General features: G+C 47.4%; 1 protein-coding gene across 2 annotated transcripts in view; it reads left to right on the top strand.

Annotated features, from left to right (window-relative positions):
* PDZRN3 (PDZ domain containing ring finger 3) overlaps positions 1 to 22,092 on the top strand; it is a 217,322-nt gene that overhangs the window by 155,762 nt on the left and 39,468 nt on the right. Inside the window, exon 1 of one of the 2 annotated variants that reach the window (XM_074344458.1) lies at positions 14,277 to 14,588. The exons of the other annotated variant lie outside the window; for it this stretch is intronic. Coding sequence (XP_074200559.1) covers positions 14,520 to 14,588 — 69 coding nt within the window. The 5' untranslated portion in view covers positions 14,277 to 14,519. Of the gene's footprint in view, positions 1 to 14,276; positions 14,589 to 22,092 lie in introns of those variants that run through there. 2 annotated transcript variants of the gene reach the window in all.

The following is a 22,092-nucleotide window of genomic DNA, read 5'->3' on the forward strand; positions in this document are numbered from 1 at the left end:
GTTTTGAATATAAAGACCCTGTTCTGATTTTGGTGCTGCAGGTGTGGATCTGTCCTTCCAAGTGATTCCATGGTTTCTCTGGCTTGAAGTGTTAGTTACTGTGAATGCCCCCAGGGGGTGGCCGTGAATTATACTGGCCTGTGTTTTCTGCCCAACGCTGGCAGCTAAAATGAAGCAGGAAATTGTAAACTGGTTTCCTTCTGAAGAAGAGACCAGGGACTGGAAGGCCACAGGGTTTCCTCCCACTTCCCAAACCATTACATGGGATGAACCATCAAACTAGTTTGCTGTTTACTAAACCGTGACATTTGCAAAATTCAGCTTTTTCCTTCTGAAAAAGGAATGCGTGTTTGCCACCCAAGCCACAGAGCTCACTCCTCCAAAGAGACCAAAGTAGGTAATGATCCTCAGAAGTGACTCTGGTTCATGTCTCTCATTGCTTCCACTCTTCCCCACGATCAGCACACTCAGCATATGATTTAGGACCACCAGCACCTCACCTCCCAAGAGGGAGGATTCTGATGCACCCCAAAGCCTGAGTAATTCTGCTCTAAATGCTTTGGAGGTGTTTCCTTGCCATGATATTATTTCTCTTTTGCAAAGCTTCCTTTCTTATGACATCTGTATGTGGTCCACAAAGGAGCTTAATTCCCAGCATAGAAAACAAGATTCGGATTAGTGCTCAAGTGTTCGAGTGAAGCTTTTTCTGATGCCCTCAGTAGAATTAACTTTTCTCCCTTGTCCCCACACCGCCTCTGCACACACCTGTCATAGCATATCTGAATGGATCGCACCATTTAGTTGACGCATCTGTAGGCCTTAAAAGACACTGAGCTACTGGAGAGAAGGAACTCAGGTTTAGCATCGTCTCTGGCAGACATTACTAATGAAAATTCAAATAAAAAGGAGAAAACAAAATCTACCGAGAACTTAGCCATGAATGCTGTGAGCCAGCCACTCTACTGAGTAAATCAAAAAAAGTTTTATTGTTAGTCTTCACAACAATCCTGTGTGTCAGTCAAGGAAATGGAGGCTTAGGAAGAAATTTGCCAAGTCCCTATGTCTGTGCAAAGTTAAAGGCTGAGCTGGGATTACAAATGTGGCGGTCTGAGCCCTGAGCCCTGACTCTACACTCCTCTCTGCTGAACCTCATTCGGTCCATGCATGCTTACAAGTGATGAGAGGGAAGGATATTTGTAGATGTAAGAGGAAATGAGTGTCTGTGCTCGATGTTCTGCTTACCCCTGGAGAGGCCATGACTTTCAAATGTATCTACATTTATTTATGAGATTGGAGGAGGAAGAGGAACCAGCACAAGTCACCAGAGGGCTCCATGGAGACCAGGAATATGCTGTCGGGAGGACTAAGGAGGAGTTAAGAAAGAGTGGCTGGTCTGCAGGGTCAGACCTTACTAGAGAAGACCGGGCAGGTGGTGGTCTTTAGGAAAAAACAATACTAACATGGCCGAAAGGCTGAGGTCACGTCCCAGTTCTACCACTAAGTAGCTGGGTGACCTTGGCCTCAGGTCCCCAGTCTTTTTGGACAGCAACTTAAGTATCTTTAACGTTGGTGGAGGTGAAACTTGGACTGTGGCTCTCTGAGTCCTCCTGCTCAGATAGTACGAATCTAGGACTTGCAAAAGGTTCTCAGCTGTGACAGTTGAGAAGTCATTGTGACCCAAGATGGGACAGTTTTAGTAGAATGTGCTGGCTGTGGGAGGAAGAGTAGGGAGGGCAAACCAAACCACCCAGTGTTGAGGTGAGAAGAGGCGATCCTTGTAGCCTATTGCTGTCAAGAAGTGTGGCAGCGAACAGGAGAAGGAGATGAAGTGTGGCAGATTTAAAGGTCTTTAGAGAGGGGAGACTTCTGCAGGCCTAGAGAGGGGAGAGGCAGGGTAGCAGGCGCTGGACTAGACAGCACAGTGGCAGGAATCACAGTCTGGGACACTGTGGCTGTAAGCACGGAGAGCCTGAGCTCAGAGGGAGAGAGGCCTCCGTTTCCTGTACCAGCGATGGGAGAGGAACAGCAGAAGGGTGGGTAGGGCAAAGATGTGCATTTAGAGAAGATGCAAAAAGTTTGTTTCTCCCCCAGTGGAAATAATTGGGGGAAGGGAGGTAACAGATAAATACATGGATTGCTAAATACGTGTATTTTAAGGAGTTAGAAAGAAGCAGGGAAGAGTCTGCCCACATCAGTCTGATTTGGTCAGGAATCCTTCTGTGCTGTTCTCAGACTGGCCGCAGAGGGTGGAGCAGTCTGGGAGCGGGAGCAGGAGCGGTGGGAGTCAGCCCGCCGGACACTGGGGAGGTGGGGGACGCTAAATGCCCCAGTCCAGATGGCAGGACAGATGACACTGACAGGCGTGGCGCATTACAGTTCAGTATTTGAAAGAAGGACTTGAGCAGAAAATGTGCTCCATCCTCTGTCCTTTTGTGCGCCCTTGTTAACCCTTCTTCCTAAAGTCAGGGAAATTCCCTGTCACCAGAAGCAGCCTGATTTCCGTGTTCTTCTCCAGCGTCCCTGGAATGTAGGCTGTCTGTGCCTTCCATGACCAAATACCTGTCATCAAGAGAGTCATCTGTGACAGTGTGGTCTTTTGGAAATACAAATGTATTCTATTTTTAAAATTCTTATATTAAGTCCGATGATTCTTTGGGGTTTTTTTCCCCAATTAAAGTACTAACAAATGAATTTTTTTTCAAGGTCCTTACAAGACAATATGTATTTGGCCGCTCTCTTGGGCCTTAGATATTTTGCTCCTTTAATTTTACTGGTCCCTGCACTCTCAGTGTTGGAGAAGTGTTGGTCTGTGGTGTACACTGTACAATTAAGGATGAGCTGGTGTGCAGAGTGAGACCAAAGTGTGGCTAGGTCAAGCAAAGCTTTGAAAGAACGCTCAGTGTCTATGTTACCATGTATTTGTTCCTTTTCTGTAATAAATGCCTTGCCTCAAGGTAGGTTATGGTGGATGGACACAAAAACAAGATGGGCAGAACTCAGAATGCTGACGGGGACACCTCTGCACTGAAAGGTGCAAAGCAAAAGAAGTGGTTAGCGCTTCTCGCTTATTCCCATAAAATAAATCGTCATTTCAGAGCACCCACTTACCGGCTTTCTCGCTGCTATGACCTAGCACAAGGCTGCCTATCCCGTGGGCGGATCCCCTGAAAGATGTGGTGGTCCAGCCATCAAAACATACGGACGCACATTAATGGGTTTTACGCCTGTGCCTTTCTCTGCTATTACTGTTGCGCTTCAGCAAACCCACTAATATCAGATATATCCTATCGGGGACTATTTTAAATCACTTCAATTTTCCCTGCCCTTGGGCTCTGCCCATAAGACCAGACTCCGAAGCATGAGTGCTGCCTGTGATCTAGTGTTTTACTTCTCCCCCAATTTATATTAGAGGGAACTTTATTAGCTTTTGGACACACATACATCAGTTTTAAAGATTAAGTACAACGTCAGTAGTTCTTACCCAGTTCTCAAGTATATCGAGTTGTTATATTTTCCTTGAGAATGTTAAAAAAAAATTAGTATTGCCATTGGTGAGAGCATTCTTCTCTTAAAACCAACCATTGGTCATAATAGTGTTTACTTACTTATTCTCCGAAGTGCTGTTTTATAAAGAAAGTAAATCCGGAATAGAAGCTTGGTAAGTAATTTCAGACTTGATGGCACATGAACCTTATAGGTTCACGTGAATTATGAAGCCTCACTTTGCAATGCTTTTTTTCCCCCTCCAGTAAGTATCTTGGTCACAACTCCTTGTTTATCTTCTGAGTGATTTTAAAATATGGAGCAAGCTTCTGCTTAGTGCCCGAGTCATCCATCCAGGCCATGTTTCTGCTGTCCTCCACATTCCTTCCGATGTGAATAGTCGGGTAGCCTGTAACTCAATTACAGGCTGTCAGAACAGTCTATGACAGGGGCATGTCCTGAGTCCTAGGATTTGGCTGGGATTGAACAGGAGAAGCTGCGTTACTCAAATCCGCTTCGGGCTGGGGTTCAAGCTGACATCTGCCAGGCAAAGTACGAAGTAACTGGCCAGTTGGGACCCTAGTTCTGAGTTCAGACGTGAGCTTCTTCTCTTGGCTCCCTGCTCTCCCCTAGTGTTATACCCTTGTGCCATCTTATACTGTCCCCCCTTCACACCAATGTGCACACCATCCCTGGCCACGTTCTCAGATGTCACTTGTGTCCCAGGATTCCATTGCCTACAAGTCCACCATTCCTATCGGCTTACCTTTCCCGGGCACCCAGTTTCACAGCCAGCAAGACGTGCTCCCCATGTGTGCACACTCCGGCCTGGATTGTTCACGTCCACATTCCCCTGTCCTACAGCAGCCAGCTCAGATCGCAGCTGCTCCGCCGAGAGGCCACAGTGATCAAAGCCAACCTGGAAGCACAGTCCCGGGGGTCTTCGTTGTAGTTGTCTCAGTGGATCCTCAGCAGAAATGTTCTTCAGTCTCTTGTCTGCAGCCCTGATTTCCCCTTTCCCCCACTTCACAGTTCAGTCCTGTCTTCCAGAGGCGGCTGTAGCTCCCTAAGTAGAGAGACAAGGTTGACAGTTTTTCTGTGTCCCCTCAGCTGATGCAAGGTGGGGCACAGATGCTCAGTAAATGCTTGCTTATTGATTAATCACTGTAATGAAGCTATTCATTGGTCATAAAACACAGAGGCGTTTATGTCTCCAGGAGTTTGTAGCTTTCCTCTTAGGAGGGAGAAGGTGGTCACGATTACCATTCTGCTCCAGACACTTAGCATAACATTTGCCAGTTTGAATGAAGCGCTGGGGAAAACAGACAGCTGTGGCCCCAAGAAGCCAGCACAGTGCGGAATGCAGCAGATGCTCTGGGCAGAGCACCCAGGAGCTAGAGAGGACTTTGGATGGGGAAATTGGAGTTGGCCTCTAATGTGAATGGAATTTGAAGGATGGAGTTCAAAATCGACCAGCAAAGGATTGTGCAGAGGGTATTCTAGTTGGAGCAACCAGGCATAATGAAAGCATAATGGAGTGGAAAGACTGGGGGTTAAGAGGAGGTAGAGAAGGCTGGCAAGATAGGAGTGGGAAAGGGCGCAGTGAGGCTGAAATTGAGCACCAAATGGATGTACATTCCAGACAATGTGGTAAACATGGTGGGGTAGCAGAAGAATTTGTGGCATGGGAATGAACCCCTTTTTAATTTTGAAATTTATGTGACAGTTTTTATTGTAAATTTTTTTTACATAGCCAATGATAATGGTTCCCCATTTACAATCAGCATTAGATTTCACTTTAAAATGCGTGTATGTAAATAAGACCAAGTGAGTCGCTTTAAAAAAGTTTCAAGTAAATAGTGTTGAGGCTTATAGCTCTGAATCATGGCAGCTCCCTTCCAGCTCCCTGGAATTTTGGAACGTGCAGATACAGACACGGGAAGATGCCCAAGTGGAAAGTTACTGCAGAAAGGTTACCCAGGCCAGGGACTAAGGGATGGTTGCAGTTTGGCAGCCGGGAAGCCGTCAGTGAACTCGAAGCAGCTGTAGTCCTGGGGAGGCCACAGTCAAGTGCAAGATGGCTGTTCCACGAGGGCAGGGATTTTGTGTTTTGTTTATTACTCAAGGGCAGTGCCAGCTCCCAGGAGGCGGTTAATAAGGAGGTAATGAATCAGTAGGTGGAAGATAAGAAGTGAGACTTTTATTTCCACTCATGGCAGTGACTCCTGCCTCTACTGTCCTCCCACCACCACTGGGCTGGAGCTGCTGAGCTGGGAGCAGCCCGATTCCCACACCCACTCCTGGAGTGAGCGTGGGGAGAGCCAGCCTTGGTCAGCACAGCCTCCCCAGATGGAGGAGAGGGTGGGCCAAGCGGCCAGGCCTGCAGTATCCGCCTGTGGTCCTCCACCGAGACACTTAGGTTTTATAGTTTGAGCCAACACCCCAGGGACCAGGGCGCCTTGTGCACTCCCGCTTAAACTGCTGGTGAGGAGGCCCAGGAGAGACACAGGGGCCACACCGCCCGTCTCAAGGCCACAGCCTTGACTCTTCACCTGCTTGTGTTTGTCACATGGGGATGCAAGGCCCTGTGTGTCACATCTAGGAAATTTATCTAAAGATGTAGGAAAAGAAACAAAAGCTCTCCACATTTAGGTGAAAGCTCATGATAGACTGAATGAGACCTGATCCAAAATGTTGGAGAAGCCACACTGGTCCAGCAGGCAAGTGGCAAACTCCAACTTAATTTAGAAATTTTTAACTCTATGAGATCATATCTCCTCTCCTGTTCCTCTAAGGTTTTGTAATGTTCAGTTTTCCCTTTATGTGCAGTTTTTTCCAGCCTGTGATTCTAGTCATTTCTCTGAATCCAGAATGGCACGAGGAAGGCTATTTTCATGTGTCCCTCAGCTCCAGTTCCGAATCTCTCCCCTTTTCCTCCCCCCGAGTTGCCTTGGTCCTGGCTATTATCTGCTGTCACTTCCTTTCCTTCTCTCTTGTCCGAGTCTCTGTCCTCGCAGCTAAGCGAGGGTTTGAGCCATCCAGACTGAAGGATGTGCGTGATTCCATCCTCATTCCCCTTCTTTTGTCCTGACACCCTTTCTGGGCATTGTCCTTTCCCCTCCATCTCCGTGTCCACACATCTCTGTCACATCTCCTTCTCTTCCATCTCTCCTGCCTGGACTCCTGGCCTCAAATCTTCTTTGCTGCTGTCAGGTGGGGTCTCACATGCAGTGGCTGGAGCAGACCCACAAGGGTCCTGGCAGGACAGAGGTAACCACCAGGGTCGCTGGGAGTCTGGTCAGGGTCACAGGGCTACAACATTCATCACTTCCACACGCCTTTCAGAGTGAAGCCTTTGATGCATCCATCGCATTCATGTGAGCAAAGAGATTACTGTGTGGGTGAGACACTTAGTGACCCCCAGGCTCAGCAAGGACCCCTGGGTCAGGCTGCTGGGTGACTGTAAATATGAAAAGGGAAAATAATATCCAGAAGGAAATAGGAACACAGCAGAGTATCAGCAAGCCCCACCTTGTCCTGGTCAGCAGATGAATTATTTGGAGATTGAACATCTTGACCAAGAGTATCATGAGTACGTGGTGTTTTCTTAGGTGGTTTTCTTTTGCACCTCCTGCCATTTCTCAATAGGAGCAGCTTTTAAAGCCTGTTTTCAGGCACCAGTGTCCCGAGTGCGAGTGTAAGGTGTTAGGAAGCAAATAGATACGCGGCCTTTGACTTGCTTTGCGGTCGCCGGCTCTGAATTCTGATCGCATCTCTGCCGTTTGCTGGCTGTGTGCTCCTAGGTGAATCCCTTCTGCAGCCCGAGCCTCAGTCCCCCGGCATAAAACAGGGATAAGAGAGGCCACTGCCTCATCATCTTGGAGCATCAAGGACCTCGTTGAGTCTGTTACAGTCTGGTCAGCAAACTCCGATCTAAAGGCCAGATCCGGCCCATACCCTATTTTTGGTACAGTCTGCAAACTAAGAATTTTTTTTTTTACATTTTTAATGGCTTTATATAAGTTCCTATGTGGTATTCTTGATTTTTGCCTCTGGGCCCACAAAAGGTAAAATACTTACTCTCTGGCCCTGTATGATGTAAGTTTGCCAACCCCCACACTGGGACCTGCTGGAAGGGCCTTTGGGTCCCCCTAGTTTGTCACTTGCTTTTGGTTTATTGCACACCTCATGCAGGCTGCGTTCCAAGAACTTCTACAGGCTTTACCGCTGTTAATAATCCCTCCCCGAGAAGTCTAAGGGACACCACCCTGTACAGTGGGGAAATCGGGTCCCGGGAGGCTGTGAACTTTCCAGAGTCAGAGGGTGGTTCTGCTGGGCTGGACCGAGTTGCCCTGCTGCCCTTCCCTATCCCGCTCAGATCCCAAGCCAGGGCCCTGGTGCTCCCTTCTCTCTGGGAGGAGCTCACCCTGGCTGATCCCAAATGCTAAGAGAAAGCCTCCCGGAGGTCAGTGTCATTCTAGGCATTTGAGGGGGTCCCAGAGATGACGCATTCAGGAATCCATTCTCCAGGAATTACAAAACGAGTTGGATAAATGGAGACAGTGGCACTCCCAGAAACACACAGCGTGCAGTGAGGCCTCCAGGGAATAAGAGCATCCCCAGGGGCATCTCTGGGGCTTCAGGCTCATCAGAATAATTGAGTTTTCTGCTGCCTTCAACCTCAATGCCTGTGTGCCGGCCTCCCCGTGGCCGGTCCCTGTTGCTTTTGTTGCACTCGTGTCCGGCAGCTTGTTTTGTGGTTCATTGAGCAACTCTCAGAGATCATGACCACTGCCCTCCTCCACCCACCTCCTCCACTCCCCCCGCAGGGCTCGGCGGGCGCCTTCCCCTCCATCCCCTCCATCGCTCTGAGTGGAACAGTGAGCTCTCCGTCTGCAGCAGCCGGGGTGCTCATCAGGTACCTGGAACCCAGACAGAGTGCCCTCAGGACAGCAGCACCTCACCAGCTTACCAAGGGAATCATACCCTTTCATCGTGAAAAATAAGATTTGAGGTCCTGAGCAGATGTTCTGAGCTTCTGTCACTGTTCAGAAATGAAACAGCACTCCGAGCAGCTGTATTTTTTCAACTCATCTGACATTTTTTGTGTGTGTGTTCTGACATCTTTGAAGTTGCTTTTCCTCTTTGCTGCAGTGGTGCCGTTTTCACCCGCAATTGGCTTTCTAGCAAGTCTTACTCTCTGTTCAGTTGGAGAACTCACTAAACGCGGTTCAGACAAGCTTGGAAGAGTCACATTGACAAAGATGAGGGTTACCTGGAAGGTACTAACCCATTTTCTCAACAGATTGAGGTTTTGAACCTCTGGCCATGCCTAGAAGGGTTGCTATCTTAGTCTCTTCAGGCTCCTGTGTCAGGGCAGCCTAGACTCTGTGGCTTATAAGCAGCAGACATTTTTTGCTCATAGTCCTGGAGACTGGAAGTCCAAGATCAGGGAACTAGCATGATGGGTGAGGGCTTGCTTCTGGGTCACAGACTTCGAGTTGCATCATCCCTTGGTGGAGGGGACTGGGAGCTCTATGGGGTCACTTTTATAAGGGCACTAATCCCATTCAGGAGGGCTCCACCCTCATGACCTCAGCACCTCCCCAAGGCTCCACCTTCTAACACCTGTGGCATTAGGATTTCAACATGTGAATTTGGGGGGAAGACAGACACTCAGACCCTAGCAAGCATGAAAAGTGCTTTTTCCAGGTTTATGGCCTTGATCTTTTTTCAGGTGAGAGCAGACTTCTTTGTCTGCTTGGGTCACTGTTACATTCTCAGAAGACAGGAGACTGTCAGGCACACAGCAGGCTCTCGGTAAAGATCAGATACTGAATTTATTCATCAGGTATTTGTTGAGCATCTATGTTTGGGGGAGGGAGATGGGCACACATCGCTGGGTAGGCCTGGTCCTTGCCCTGGAAGAGCCTTCTCCAGTGAGGACGAGAGGGACACAGACACAAAAGGACCACATAGTGTGACACCTGCCGTTGGGAGGCAGCAGAAGCACAGTGCGGGCTGAGGAGGGTCCCTGTGGCTGGGGACACAGGTGGGGAGATGTAAGGAGCACATTGAAGGCAGTGGAGTGGGCAGTCCAGGCCAAGGGCCCAGCATATGCAGACACGGAGATGTGCAGGGACATCGTGCAGGAAGTGTGCCGGACAGCAGAGAGGGGACAGAGGAGGTCGAGGACAGATCCACACTCGGGGCTTGGACTGCGTCTTGAGGGGGGTGAGTATATGAGCTGTGTGTGGAGAATTATTCTAGCTGCCGTGTACGGTAGGGATGAGTTTCAAACCAGGAAGAAGCCAAGCTGGTGAATCAGTGTGATGCGGGAAAAACGCTGCTAAAAGCTCAAGACAAGGCAGAGCCAGTGGGCAGTTCTCTCAGAGACCTGGGGGAGACGGGCTTCATCCCCTGACTGGCTGGTGCTGGTCCTGCAGGGACTTCTTTGCTCCATGTGGACTTGTTTCCTCCTTGGCCCCACCGACCTTCCTCTTTGTCACCATGGCTCTTCCCAGGAGAACACAGAGTTCTGCTGAGCGTCTAGTTGGATGAGACCTGTGCTTATCACACACGGGGAAAGACGAGAAGGTCATATTCCAGGTGTCAGATAGACACCCAGCCTGTGTGCTGAAAATAATAGGCTTGAATTAGATAGACGATTCCACAGCTGAGTGCACATGAGCTGGAGTCTGCATCTGCTGACTTGTGGCATCCCGGGTGACTTACGGAAGTTGAGAGGATGGTTGTAAAGGATGTGCCCCGGGCACCTTCAGCCCCCACTCTCTGTGCCCCTTCTATCCTCCGTCTCAGGGTGTATTCCTCGGTGACCCTGTTTTGCACTGTCGTGTTCACTTCCACGAAGGCAGGGGCCTGACACACACGGAAGTGAGTGCCGTGGGCTCTGGCTTTGGTGAGCTTCTGAAGGACGTCCCAATGATGTGATAACTAACTTGAAAAGGATGTTCGGTGTCTTCCGCAAACGGTGTGCAGCCAGTGGTTTTCATTTTTCCTGGGATAGCTGTTGTCTGAAAAACAGTTCTGTTGTAAATAACTTGTGTCTTCTTGCATCTGCGGCGTGGAGTGCCTCGTGTAGAGCCCAAGTTGGGTGAACCTCATTTTACACAGCTGTGTTTCGTACGTACTCTGTGAAAGCAACCCTTTCAAAGTGGGACTGTATTCTAGATGCACCAGGTGATTTTCCAAAGAGTAGTTTTCAGGCAGATAATCACTTTGGAAAGTCTTGTTTTGGATGTAATGCGTACATGAGGATTTTGCATTGTTGATTCCAAATGCTACATCATCACAAGAGCAAGTGGAAAACTAACCAGGAGTTGAACCTGAATGAGTATCCTTTTTTTTTTTTTTTTTTTTTTTTGAAGTACAAGGAGTTTAAATTTATTGGTCAGGGCTTTTTAAAGGAGAGTATATTTATGTTTTAATTGTGTCATGGAAATTTTTAATTTTTTTCAGATAGAGCTATAAAAGCATATTGAATGAATTTTAGATGAGAGCCAGTAATACCCCAAAATGTGGAGAATTCAACTTTAAAGGACCTGACCTGTTTTGTTTTGTTTTCTTTTTCTTTTTTTTTTCCTTCTTTGCTCTTCCCTCCCAGCAGGAGGCTGACACCCAACTCACGGGTGCATCTTTCTAGAGCAGCATTTCCCAGAATGACCCGGCCCCAGAGAGGGTCCTTGACACTGTCTCAGGGCATCTGCGAGTTCAAAACTATTTTCATAAAAATACCAAGATGTTATCTTCCTCTTTCTTTCACTCTCATTCTTCTATGCGTGTATAGTATGGTGGAATTTTCTAGAATCTCCTCTATGGGTATCACAAAGGATTGAATGCAGATGCCACTGTGGCAGCCACAGCTGTCTCCAATCAAGCGAGACATGAGTTTTGCAAAAATATAAAACAGGGCCATTCTTCTTGAAAACTTTTGTTTTGGAAAATACGGTCACTTTTCATTAAAAAATTATTCATATTAACATGCAGTGGGTTTGTTACTGCTATTTTTAATGAATTAGGGAATAAACATTTCTGAATTTCTGGTTACTTGTAACATGATAAATACCAGTAGACATAATCCACGTATAATGGCCCTTTGAGGGGGGTTCTGGGTGATTTTTAGGAGTGTGAAGGGCTCGTAAGCCTCCAAGTTTGAGAAACCACTGCTCTGCAGTACAGGACAATATGCAGTAAAACTCTCGTGGGTTGTGGTTGAGATTTGAAAGTTTTCTAGCAAAGAGGAGAAGGACGGGTTTAAGTTCCCTCTCCATTTCATCAGGGCCCATTTCTACACTGATTTGGCGATGTGCAGGGAAAAGGTGAGAAAAGCTAACTGTTAAACACAAAACCTTGCTGGGGAAAAAAAAAAACTTAAAGGCCCACAACACTGGGGGGAGGGAAACCAACCATGATGCCCTTGTGGGGACCCAGGCGCACTTAGGTATCTCTTCCTGTGTGCACTGTGACTGATGAGTGGTGAGACTGCCGGGCCAGCTTTATCTATTCATTCAGTCCCAAGGATTTGTGTTTCCCGAGCACCTTCACGGGGCTGGACCGTGGAGGAAATTCAGAGCCAGTACCTGCCCTCTAGATGATGAAATTCCTAGACAAGGAGACAGGCAGTAAACAAAAAAGCATGGAGGGACAGGCTCATTACTCATTTTGAAGACTGATGCCGAGGAAATGAATGGGTTGAAATGACATAGCAATTTGGAAGACTGAGAAATAAATTCAGACAAGGTGCCTAGCCAAAGCTTTTCTAAGGAGTCTTCATTTGAGATGAGATGGGTGCTGAGTGGGGAGGAAGGACAAGGGAAGGGGCAGCTCTGACAGAGGGGACCGCAGAGGCCCCAAGGAAGGATGTGGCTTGAGGGGAGTGAAGGGGGTAGTGATGGGTGTGGGGGAATCGTTGGTTGAGGAACAGACTTTACAGGACATTGGAGGCTCTGGTGGAGATGGTGAGTTTAATCCAATTGTGACGAGATGTCATTGGAGGGTCTTTAAGCAAGTCAAAGGAGTTACCTGATTTCTGCTTGGTAAAGAACAGCCTGGCTCGAGGACGAGGGGGAGTGGGAGTCAGTGGGTAGACGAGAGGAGGTGCAGTACAGAGAGTGTCAGGAGGCTCCTGACGTCGTCCAGGTGAGAGCCAGTGGCCCCAGAGCAGCGAGCAGATCTGAGATCTCGTCTGGAGTAGGAGAGAGCAGTCTTACTGACCGAAGGCTCCGGGACTGAGGCTTGGCGAGCTGACAAACTCAGCCTCTGGTTTTGGCTTGAACCACCTGTTTCCTCACATCATGGCGACAAAACTCTGCAAGGTAGTTAGCATCATACCCATTTGAAGATGAGGAAACTGAGGTCTCAGTAACTCACTCATGGGTCCACTGGGCCCTTTCCAGCATCACAGCAAGTCAGAGGTCACTGCCTCTACTAGACTCCCTGTGTGTCTTCCTTTCCCCCGTGGCACATGTCAGCACTCTGCTCCAGCCCAGGTGGTGATTCCAGGTGAGGGCCTGAGACAGTGGCTCCCTTCCTCCCCCTCTAAGGAGCCAGGACCATTAGCTGACCCCAGCCCCGCCACCATGCCTCCTCTTTTAGGTCCAAGAAATGGGACCAGCTGTGGCCTCTGGCCGCCAGCCCACACCCAAGTTTATTGGGACAGGTTTACTCATGGTGCAGGTGTGTCTTGGTTCCCAGAGAAAGGGAGCATTATTCTTCAGGCCCGTGATGCCCCTTGACAGGAGACGTGGGAGTCCTACTGAGAAACAGTTCAACCTTTATAAAATGGAGCCAAGGCTGTGGAAGCAGTTGGGAGAATTCTAAACATCAACCATTTGGGTTGAGAAGATGGTACCTGTGCATTTTGTTCTAGCGGTGGGGTTTTAAGCCATCAAACTTACTTGGCAGTACAGAGGCTGAATGAAAGGGAGGCCAGAAGCAATGCAGCACAGACCAGAATTCTTCAGTCCTGTCTGCGCTCACCTTCTGTGGCTAATTGCAACTCCCTGCTTCTTTGACACTCAACACAGGGTAAAGCTAGGAAGGTCTTGGCAGGTACAGAATATTGGGAATAGATGTGTAGGAGCCAGTGACACGTCGCTCAGTGGCCTGGGCTCTGAGATGGGCTGCGAGGCTGCCTGCTGCTCTTCCTTCCAGAGAGCCCAGCAGCCCTTTCACAAATCACTTTGTGCTTTGGGAATTGAAAATGCACCTTAGCGATGATTATCTGCTTGCTTACCTTTAGGGCAGCCTCTCTCCTTACACCCCCTGGTTATTTTACATATGCACACATATATCTTGCAATTTAAATTTTTATATTTTATTCATATGTGGAGGATTTTTCCTGCAGTTTAGTAAAGCACTAAATATTATATGAACGTTATTCAAAACATGTCCATTCCATAAAACCCGTTTATATGCCGTCATTATCTGCAGCATTAAATACATTTTATGTCATCAGGAATTTTATGATATATTAAAAAATGAATTTCTGCTTAGCTTAAATGCATTAGGGATTATCCTAAGAGAGCTGGCTGAAAATGCAGTCATATTTACTTGTAACTGCCAGAAAATGGCTTGCAAAATTGTCAGTGTCTTTTATTATTCCCTACCACTGGAGAACTTGCTTGTTAATTAGAGAAATTTCAACTGTCATAGTTGGCAATTATAGCTTCTGTATCATTGTCTGGTATGAATAGTCAATGAGAGCTGATTAATATGCATGAGCGGCAGTATATATAGCGTGTGCATTGGACCACAATCCAGCTGCCAGAGTCACTCAGAGGAGGGAGCGGTGTGTGTGTATGTGTGTCTGTGTGCTCGCGCATGCATGCTGCGAGGGAAGGAAGGGGAGCGTGGAAGGAAGCGGGAGAGTTGTTTGCAGCCTCTGGGAGCAGCGCCGGAGTGAAGTGTCGCAGCACCTGGGGCGCTTTGAGGACACCTTCATGCCGGCACACTGAGGGCGCTGCTCCTCTTGGGCGCTGGCGAGTCCGCAGCCTTTCTCTGCCGGCTCTCCAAACATGGGATGCTGTCTGTGCAGCCTGCAGAAGCAAGAGGAGCAGTACAAATTACTCTACGAAGTTTGTCAGGTAACGAGCCGCGTTTTATCCTGGGGGAGTGGCCGGGCACTCACCTGGCTGAGCTTAACTACTGGCAAAGGCAGTGGGGATTTCTGTGCATATTTTATCTGGAATGAGACAACCTTTCTGACATTTCTGTACATGTCCTTTTAAGCCTCTTAGGTGATTTCCCTTACAGTGGCACTTAGGTGCCTGTGTTTGAATATTTCAACAGAAGGTGAGGATCATAAAGTGCATTTCAAGCAGTAACGTCACAAAGCTCCTTTACATAACCTGCCCACTCTCCCCAGAGTAGCTGATGAGTGTCCTAGGCAGGGTCAGCTTCTGGTCACACAGCCTTTGAACAAGTTGGAGAAGACATGGACGATGATTAATGCTGGCATGGTTTTGTCTCTGTTTACAAGTAGTTGTAAGGCGCTCCTTTCAGGAGAGCACAGTGTCCAGTACAGACTTCAGTCTCTCAGCAACTTCTTGTAACAGGACATGTGGTTCAGATTTAGGCTTCGCACTTGCCATTTCTGTGCTTCCCCCTGAGAAAATGTTAAGAACTTCCAGAGCAAGAGGCTTGATCTCAGGTTCTGTCACCCACAGTTGATGACTTCTCTAAACTTCTGCAGCATTACTAACAGGAAATTTCACTGGAGGTGAAATGGGTTTTTTTTAAGGTATGACCCAGAAAACTTAATCATACATTTGTGTGGGGCATTTTATTTTTAAATATTCAAGACTTATCCTGAACTAGAACATGTCCACACTGCTGTTTCTGGCAGTTAAAGATTTTCCCCTTAGATCATTCAAACTCCTTCAAATTTTTCTCCAGTAATCAAAAAATTGTAATCCTGTCAAAAAAGGAATTTTAACATTAGCAAACTAGAAGAAGGTTGTTACAGTGAAGGAAAAAAAGGTGTTTCTTCCTTAATTTATCACTATAAATGGTATATTAATACATTCTTTAAAGGGGCTACACTTGGCTTAAAAAGGAATTTGAGTAGCTGTCAGTTGGGTGCCATTTTCGCACAAGCCAGCAGAGGGCGTTTAGCATTAAAAATACAGCGAGGCAGCTGTGCTGGTGAGTTTGCCTCTGTGGACAATCTAATGATAGAGTGCCTGGGTGAATAAAAGGGGCTGTGTGTGTGTGTGTCTGCCATAAGGCACAGAGAGGGTCAAAACAAATATGTTGGGGCCTAGGCACCCCCACCATCCTCCTTGTGCAGATGGCACATACCTTACAGAAAACAAGCATCTTAAATAGGTATTAGAAATAACACTTCTGACTTATGACTTCACGCTCAGGACTCTGCTAGACTCCTCATCCTTTCACAGCATCTGTGGGCACATTGGAGGTCTGGGCAGAAGTGCCATTGCCACCGGAGATCTGGCCTCTATCCCTTACGTGACCATATGGTGACGTTGTAATCCTAAATTTGCCAAGTTATCGTGTGCATCAAGCCCCACTTCTCAGTGGGTCAGGCACTCAGAAGTGAAGGAAGCAATACCACAAAGCCAGCACCACGGCAGGTGTACACAGACTCTCACCACTGCGTATAAAATAAACACTGTGCGTAAAAGTGTTTTAATAACTTGCTGGCAGGTTTTCCTTTTAACTATGCATGCATGGAAATATTATTTCGCATTCACTGCTGTAGTTGTAATAATTAAACTGTCATCCTCCAAAAGGTGACCCTACCACATTGCCTGGAAATCTGCGTTAACTTGGGCTTTATCCAGCTGTATTATTTAGGCTCCTCCCCACCTCAGCTCCCCAAAAAGAGGAAATCTCAGTTTTGTTTGTTTGTTTTTTACTACGCAAATTTATATGGAAATATTTCTGGCCAAAGCATCGTACAGTAAATAGCTGATAAATGACTTCCATCTGGAATATACTTTTGTCAGCAATTTAGAAAGCCATGCAGATTTATTTTCAGGGAACTCAGACTACTTTTCAGACCCATTACCCTTGTGCCAACTAAGTAAAATCCCCCTTTCTCCTATTCTTCGAGAGTCCTGAACCGTAACATAAAGGAATTCACAAAACACTTGGAGGAATTAATCATCGCACTCCCGCTCTTATTATGCAAAGCCTTATTAGAGCAGAGAAATTAAGGTTTCCATAAATTACAGTTCCAGAAGGTCCGGTGTGTCTGGCTTCAGTAAGCCCTTGTACCCGCAGCACAAAGAGGATCAAATATTCTGGGGCTCAGACTTGATCCGTCCCTCATCCAAAGATAATTCAAAGCGATGCTCTTCATTAGGGCCTTTGGCAAGCTGCCTGCAGTTTCTTTTGGGGGGCTGCTGGGAGCTTAATGATGCAGAACAATGGCTTTGCCTCTTGTTGCACACATACCTTATTGTACCTTTAATCACAATGGAAAAACACCGACAGCACACAAAGGTGCCTGGTCGTTACGGGACTCTGCGGAGAGTGCGCACATCCCAGTGATGTGCGCCGTCTGTTCCAGGGTGCGCTGAGCTCTTGGGGGATAAATGGAATCCTTCTAGGGAGAGCATAAGATTGTCTTCCTGCCCACCCTGGGGTTGAGTTACAGTAGTTCTTGGTGCTTTTCTGGTGACTGTAGTGGCCTGCGGAGCATGACGACAGGGCCGGTGCCTGTAAGAGGTTTAATATTTAACTTAGCAGCTGCTTCATACTTTGGAAAGCTTTCTGTCATCTCGGGTGACTTAGACTATTCAGGAGCACTGTTAAAATGAAAGGATGGGGACGTAGGAAATGAAGATGCTTTCAGCTTATCAAGGGCCGCAGTCTTCTACTTGGCTAAAGTCATCGGCCCGGGAGATCTCATATTCCCAGGGCAATTAGAGAGGGAGCCGAACTGCTCTAGAGCTGTGGCTGGAATCCAGCTTCCAGCTGGTCACCTCTGTGGGGGAAGGGAGGGGACGTGTGCGGGGAGGGGGGGGTCGGTGGCTCAGCTGGATTGCTGCCGGTGACCCCATCGTAGGCCCAGGACCAGCCCTGCACCCAGTTATGTCCCTTCAAAACCAGGGGACAGCCAGCCTGTGGATACTTTGAGAAGGGTCTCTCATGGATGGAAGCCCTGGCGGAGGGTCAAGGAGTGAGTGACACAGTGGGCAGTCTCATTCATTCCTTCCACCTCCTCTGAGGTCGGCCAGAGACTCTTGGTAGAACAGTAACCTTTGCTGATTTGATTATGCAACGGAACTAATTCTGGATGGGACGCAGGCTTCAAACAAGAAATTACAACAACTAACACATTCACGAAAATCTGCATGCTTTTCAACAACTACAGTATTATTTATTGAGCAGTTACTATGTGACGGTGCATTTCCGTATCACATCCCCCCAGCAGCACCAAGAGACAGGTGATGTTAGTATCCCCATTTCAGAGATGTAGGAACTGAAACACAAAGGGATTACCAATCTGGCTGGGAGCCACACCGGCGCTGTAATTCCACAGTTGGTGAATTTTTCTCCTGTGTAAATGACTTACATCTATGTCAGTGACTAGATCACCATGTTATATGGAACACTTGGGTTGGTTTTTCAAATTTGCCCTTGCCTTTGTGAGAGTAACATGCAGACGCCACATTCTCAAACAGGGCCACGTGCCTCTTGGCCCCTCTGTTAGTCTGCTGTTACTTGTCTCGGTTCTCTTACAAATGAGTGGGGTTTCTGGAGAGCCTCTGGTGCCTGCTGTCTGTTCTGGGGAGACAAATGGGCTGGAGAGGTGTACAGAGTTCCCATTAACCTCACAGGCAGCTGTGAGAATGGATGATTTGAGAAAGCTCATGTTCTTTTGCCTCTGAATAACAAAAAAAAAATCAACCAAGAGAAACTTGTGCCTTTTTATGCCCTTTAGTGTTTTAAGTTTTGCTTTTGTTTTAGGCATTTTTTTCTTAATGGAGGTGCTAGGGATTGAACCACTGAGCAGTACCCACCCCCGCAATGTTGTTGGTTTTGAAAAGCAAAAACGTCACCCAGTAACTGTAATTTGCCAGAAAACTGGAGAGAATTGAATTTGTGACCCTTTCTACATCAACCTATTAATTAGACAGTGGGCTAGAAAAATACAGATTTCTACAATAAATGCTAATCAGAATCAACAAGTTTAAGGAATATCCTGGAAACCTGACAGTACACAATCTTATTTTCATATTGAGTTAGCTACATGCAAAACTCAATTAGATGAGTTTACTTCTTTAGAGCAAAGCAACTATGAGTCCGCTGAGAATCAGTGCAGTCATGGTACAGTTACATATGGACAGAGTTAATGGTGGTTAATTAGATGAACACAAACTTGACCTCTACACAGCAGTGTTGAGCCTGGCATCCTTCTGCAAGTGGGATTGTGTTTACTTAAACAATCTATCGATAGATTCTAAAAGCTTTGTTTTAGTCACTGTTTTCAACATGAACATTTACTGTCATCACTGTTGATTTCTCTTCAATTGATGATGGTTCATAAGCCACTTTTATGTTAAGAAATGAGAAGGAATAGCTTAGGGTTAGACCAAGGCTTACTCCCCCTTTTCTACCTGTCTCTTTAGGTACAAAGCTTTTGGGGGAGGGTGTCCAAAAAATTTACCTGCTTTTCCCAGGACTGAGGCCAGTTAGCTACCACCCAAGTTAGATGCCCTTCTGAGCCTTCCCATGATGCCCTACACGCCCCTGGACCCCTGCACTGAGCCTTCCCATGATCCCCTGTGCACCCCTGGACCCCTGCACTGAGCCTTCCTTTAATACCGTGCACATCCCTGTGTCCCTGTAGTTTCTCCTACCTCATTTCCATGTCCTCTGTTCACTCCGCCTCCTCTATTACACTGACCGCCTGAGAGGTCTCTTCACCACACTCACCCTCAGCACATGGCTGGTAGAACATGTTGGATTTTGTATGTGTCTTTGGGGGGTGACGAGCAAGAAAAGAAACCAGTTAGGAACCCCAACAGAGAACTAGCTGCTGGATTAGATGACCGTGATTTGAACCAAGGAGGTGAGGGAGGGAGAACAGAGGATTTACGAGACATTTATTTTTCCTTCATGCACCTAGCACGTTCAGCCAGCCAACTACAGCTGAGACCTGAGCATCTCAGCACCTGGCTCACTGGCTCCCCCATGCCCTTAGAATAAAAGGAACCGTTTAACTCTAGCTGCAGGGCCCTGTGTGATCTGGCCTCCTCGTACCTCTCCATGGCCCCATGCTGCACATTTCCCTCCTCCTCATCTGCCCTGGTCCCTCAGGGCTTCTTTCGGTACCCGGAACCTACCTGACTCCTTCCCTCCAAAGACTTCCACACTACCGTTCCCCTGCACTAACTCAGTTTGGAGAACTCAGCTTCAACATCCTGCTCCCTAGAGAGCCCCCCAATCTTAGAGTTCCCCCACCCCCACAAGCAGTGACCTCTCTGTGCAGTTTATTCCTTCCTTGCTCTTATCACAAATCAAGCACTTACTACCTTGCTTGCCGTCTGTCTCCAGCCCCCAACCCCCAGGAAAACGTGAAGGTGGGCACTTCGCCTTGTTCTCTGTGGCGCCGCTGGTCCTGACGCATAACCAGTAACTAATCAGGACATGCTTACTAAAGTAACTTCCGCATGACGAATGGACCACGTGGGCCCCACTTTGGTCTGGGAGGGTTTACATGATGACAGATGAGCCTGGGTCCCAGGACTCCCATGGCTCCCACAGATACAGATGCATGTTGCCGTGAGGCAGGCGGGACGGAGTCACAGGGAGGGGACCACCCCGTCTCTGAGCTCCTGTCACTTGCCTGCCACAGCAGGCAGAAACAAACACACAGAACAGTGGAAAAAATATAGCTTTAATAAATGACTTTTCTTATGCACATCAATAACACGGGGAGAGGCCATGGCTAAAATGAGGAGGGGGAGGCACAAAAGAATACTGTCAGCAGCTCCGGGAGCACACCCAGCAGAGCCAAAATAGTGCCCCTGCAGTCTCAGCGGTGTGGGAAGCAGCGGAAGACACAGCATCCACTCTCAGGGGCCCAAAAAGCCGTGTTCCTGGCAGCGTCACCTGCGGTGCGATGGCCAGTGTCGTCATATCAGTGAGATGCCGCCAGGCCAAGAGGCAGGCACGAAATGGTCAAGAGTGACTTTGTCTGCTCTGAATGGCTGGCTTTCCTGTTTCTTCACCAAGGGCATATTGTGTGTGTCTGTTGGGGAACTTTGGAGAAGGGGTCCCTTTCCCAGTCTTCTGGTCCCCTGCCTGGCAAGATCATGTTTTTTTCCAATCCGTTTGACAAGACTCATCAGCTTGTAATAAAGAATAATTTGAAATAGTGGAGAAGTGAAAGAAAGTTAGTGGCACCGATGTTCAGTTGTGGAGAACACGGGTCTTGACCTGAGTGGCAGGAGGGATCAAGGAGAGATTCTCTGACAATTGAAGCATCTCCCGAAGTTTCTTCTAAGTCATTTGTTCTCGGAGTGTGGGCCTGGTCCAGCACCATCCCCACCAGCTGGGAGCTAGTTAGAAGGGCATTTCCTCCAGCCCTGCTGAGCCAGAATCTAAGTGGTGCCTGCAGTCTGTGTTTAACAAGCTCTCTGGATGAGTGTGGTGCACATTCAAGTTTGAGAACCTCTTTTCTAGTTTAAACTGAAAATCCTGGAAGAGGGAGGACCCACAGGCTACCTAAACTTTCTGGCAGGTTTTCTTAAGTCTTCCTTTAGATGAGTAGGTGGCAAAACAGGCTCTTATTTCAGACACTTATATGCAGATCAGAAACTCACCATCTGTTAGTTAATACCAAAGACATTATTTTATTTTGCTTAAGCAGAGTTTTCAAGTAAACTGTTGTGTGCTGTCTAGTTTGCAAGTGAAAAACTGTAGGTTAGTAAAGTTTTGTCTGTAGAAGATACACCGCGGGGGTGTGTGTGTGTATGTGTGTATCTTTTACAGATAAAACTGCACTGACCATCAGTTTTGTTTTTTTTTTTCCAACGGCTGTCCTTCTCAGAATCACCCCAGATTCCAAAACTATCCTGTGTCCTCCTAAACTACTTACTGTCCTGTTCTACAGACACTCGCACTCCCTTCTCAACAGTAAATGGGAAAATAATCTAATAAAAGTAATTCTGAATAATGTGAACCTCCTGCCAGAAGAGAATGTGTTTTTAGAAAGGACCTTGTCACCCAAGCGAATCCTAATGTTCAGGATTTTCAGGAAGTTGGATCAGAGACGTCTTTGGGATGAGCCATGTAACTGTCACCGTAATGACAGCTCATGCCATGCAGGCCTTGGTTTTGAGGGACGTCACGGTGGCAGGGCTCCATCTGACTGTTCTGTCTGTTATACAACATCACTGGCCATTTGATAATACTTAAACAATTCTTTCAGGATACATCTCTCTTTGTTTGTCAGAGGATCAGCATTTGTAGAGTTCTCACTAAGTCTTGCAAAATTACCCCCCAAATAAGCCTCTCTGTGTAATACTCAACATATATACTCCTCGTATTTGAGTTTCTTTTTGTGCGTGTGAAGTGCCTGTTGAGGGTTTGCCCAGTTCTCTATCGGATTTT

Source organism: Camelus bactrianus, chromosome 17 (assembly GCF_048773025.1).
Source record: "Camelus bactrianus isolate YW-2024 breed Bactrian camel chromosome 17, ASM4877302v1, whole genome shotgun sequence".
NCBI classification, from domain to species: domain Eukaryota; kingdom Metazoa; phylum Chordata; class Mammalia; order Artiodactyla; family Camelidae; genus Camelus; species Camelus bactrianus.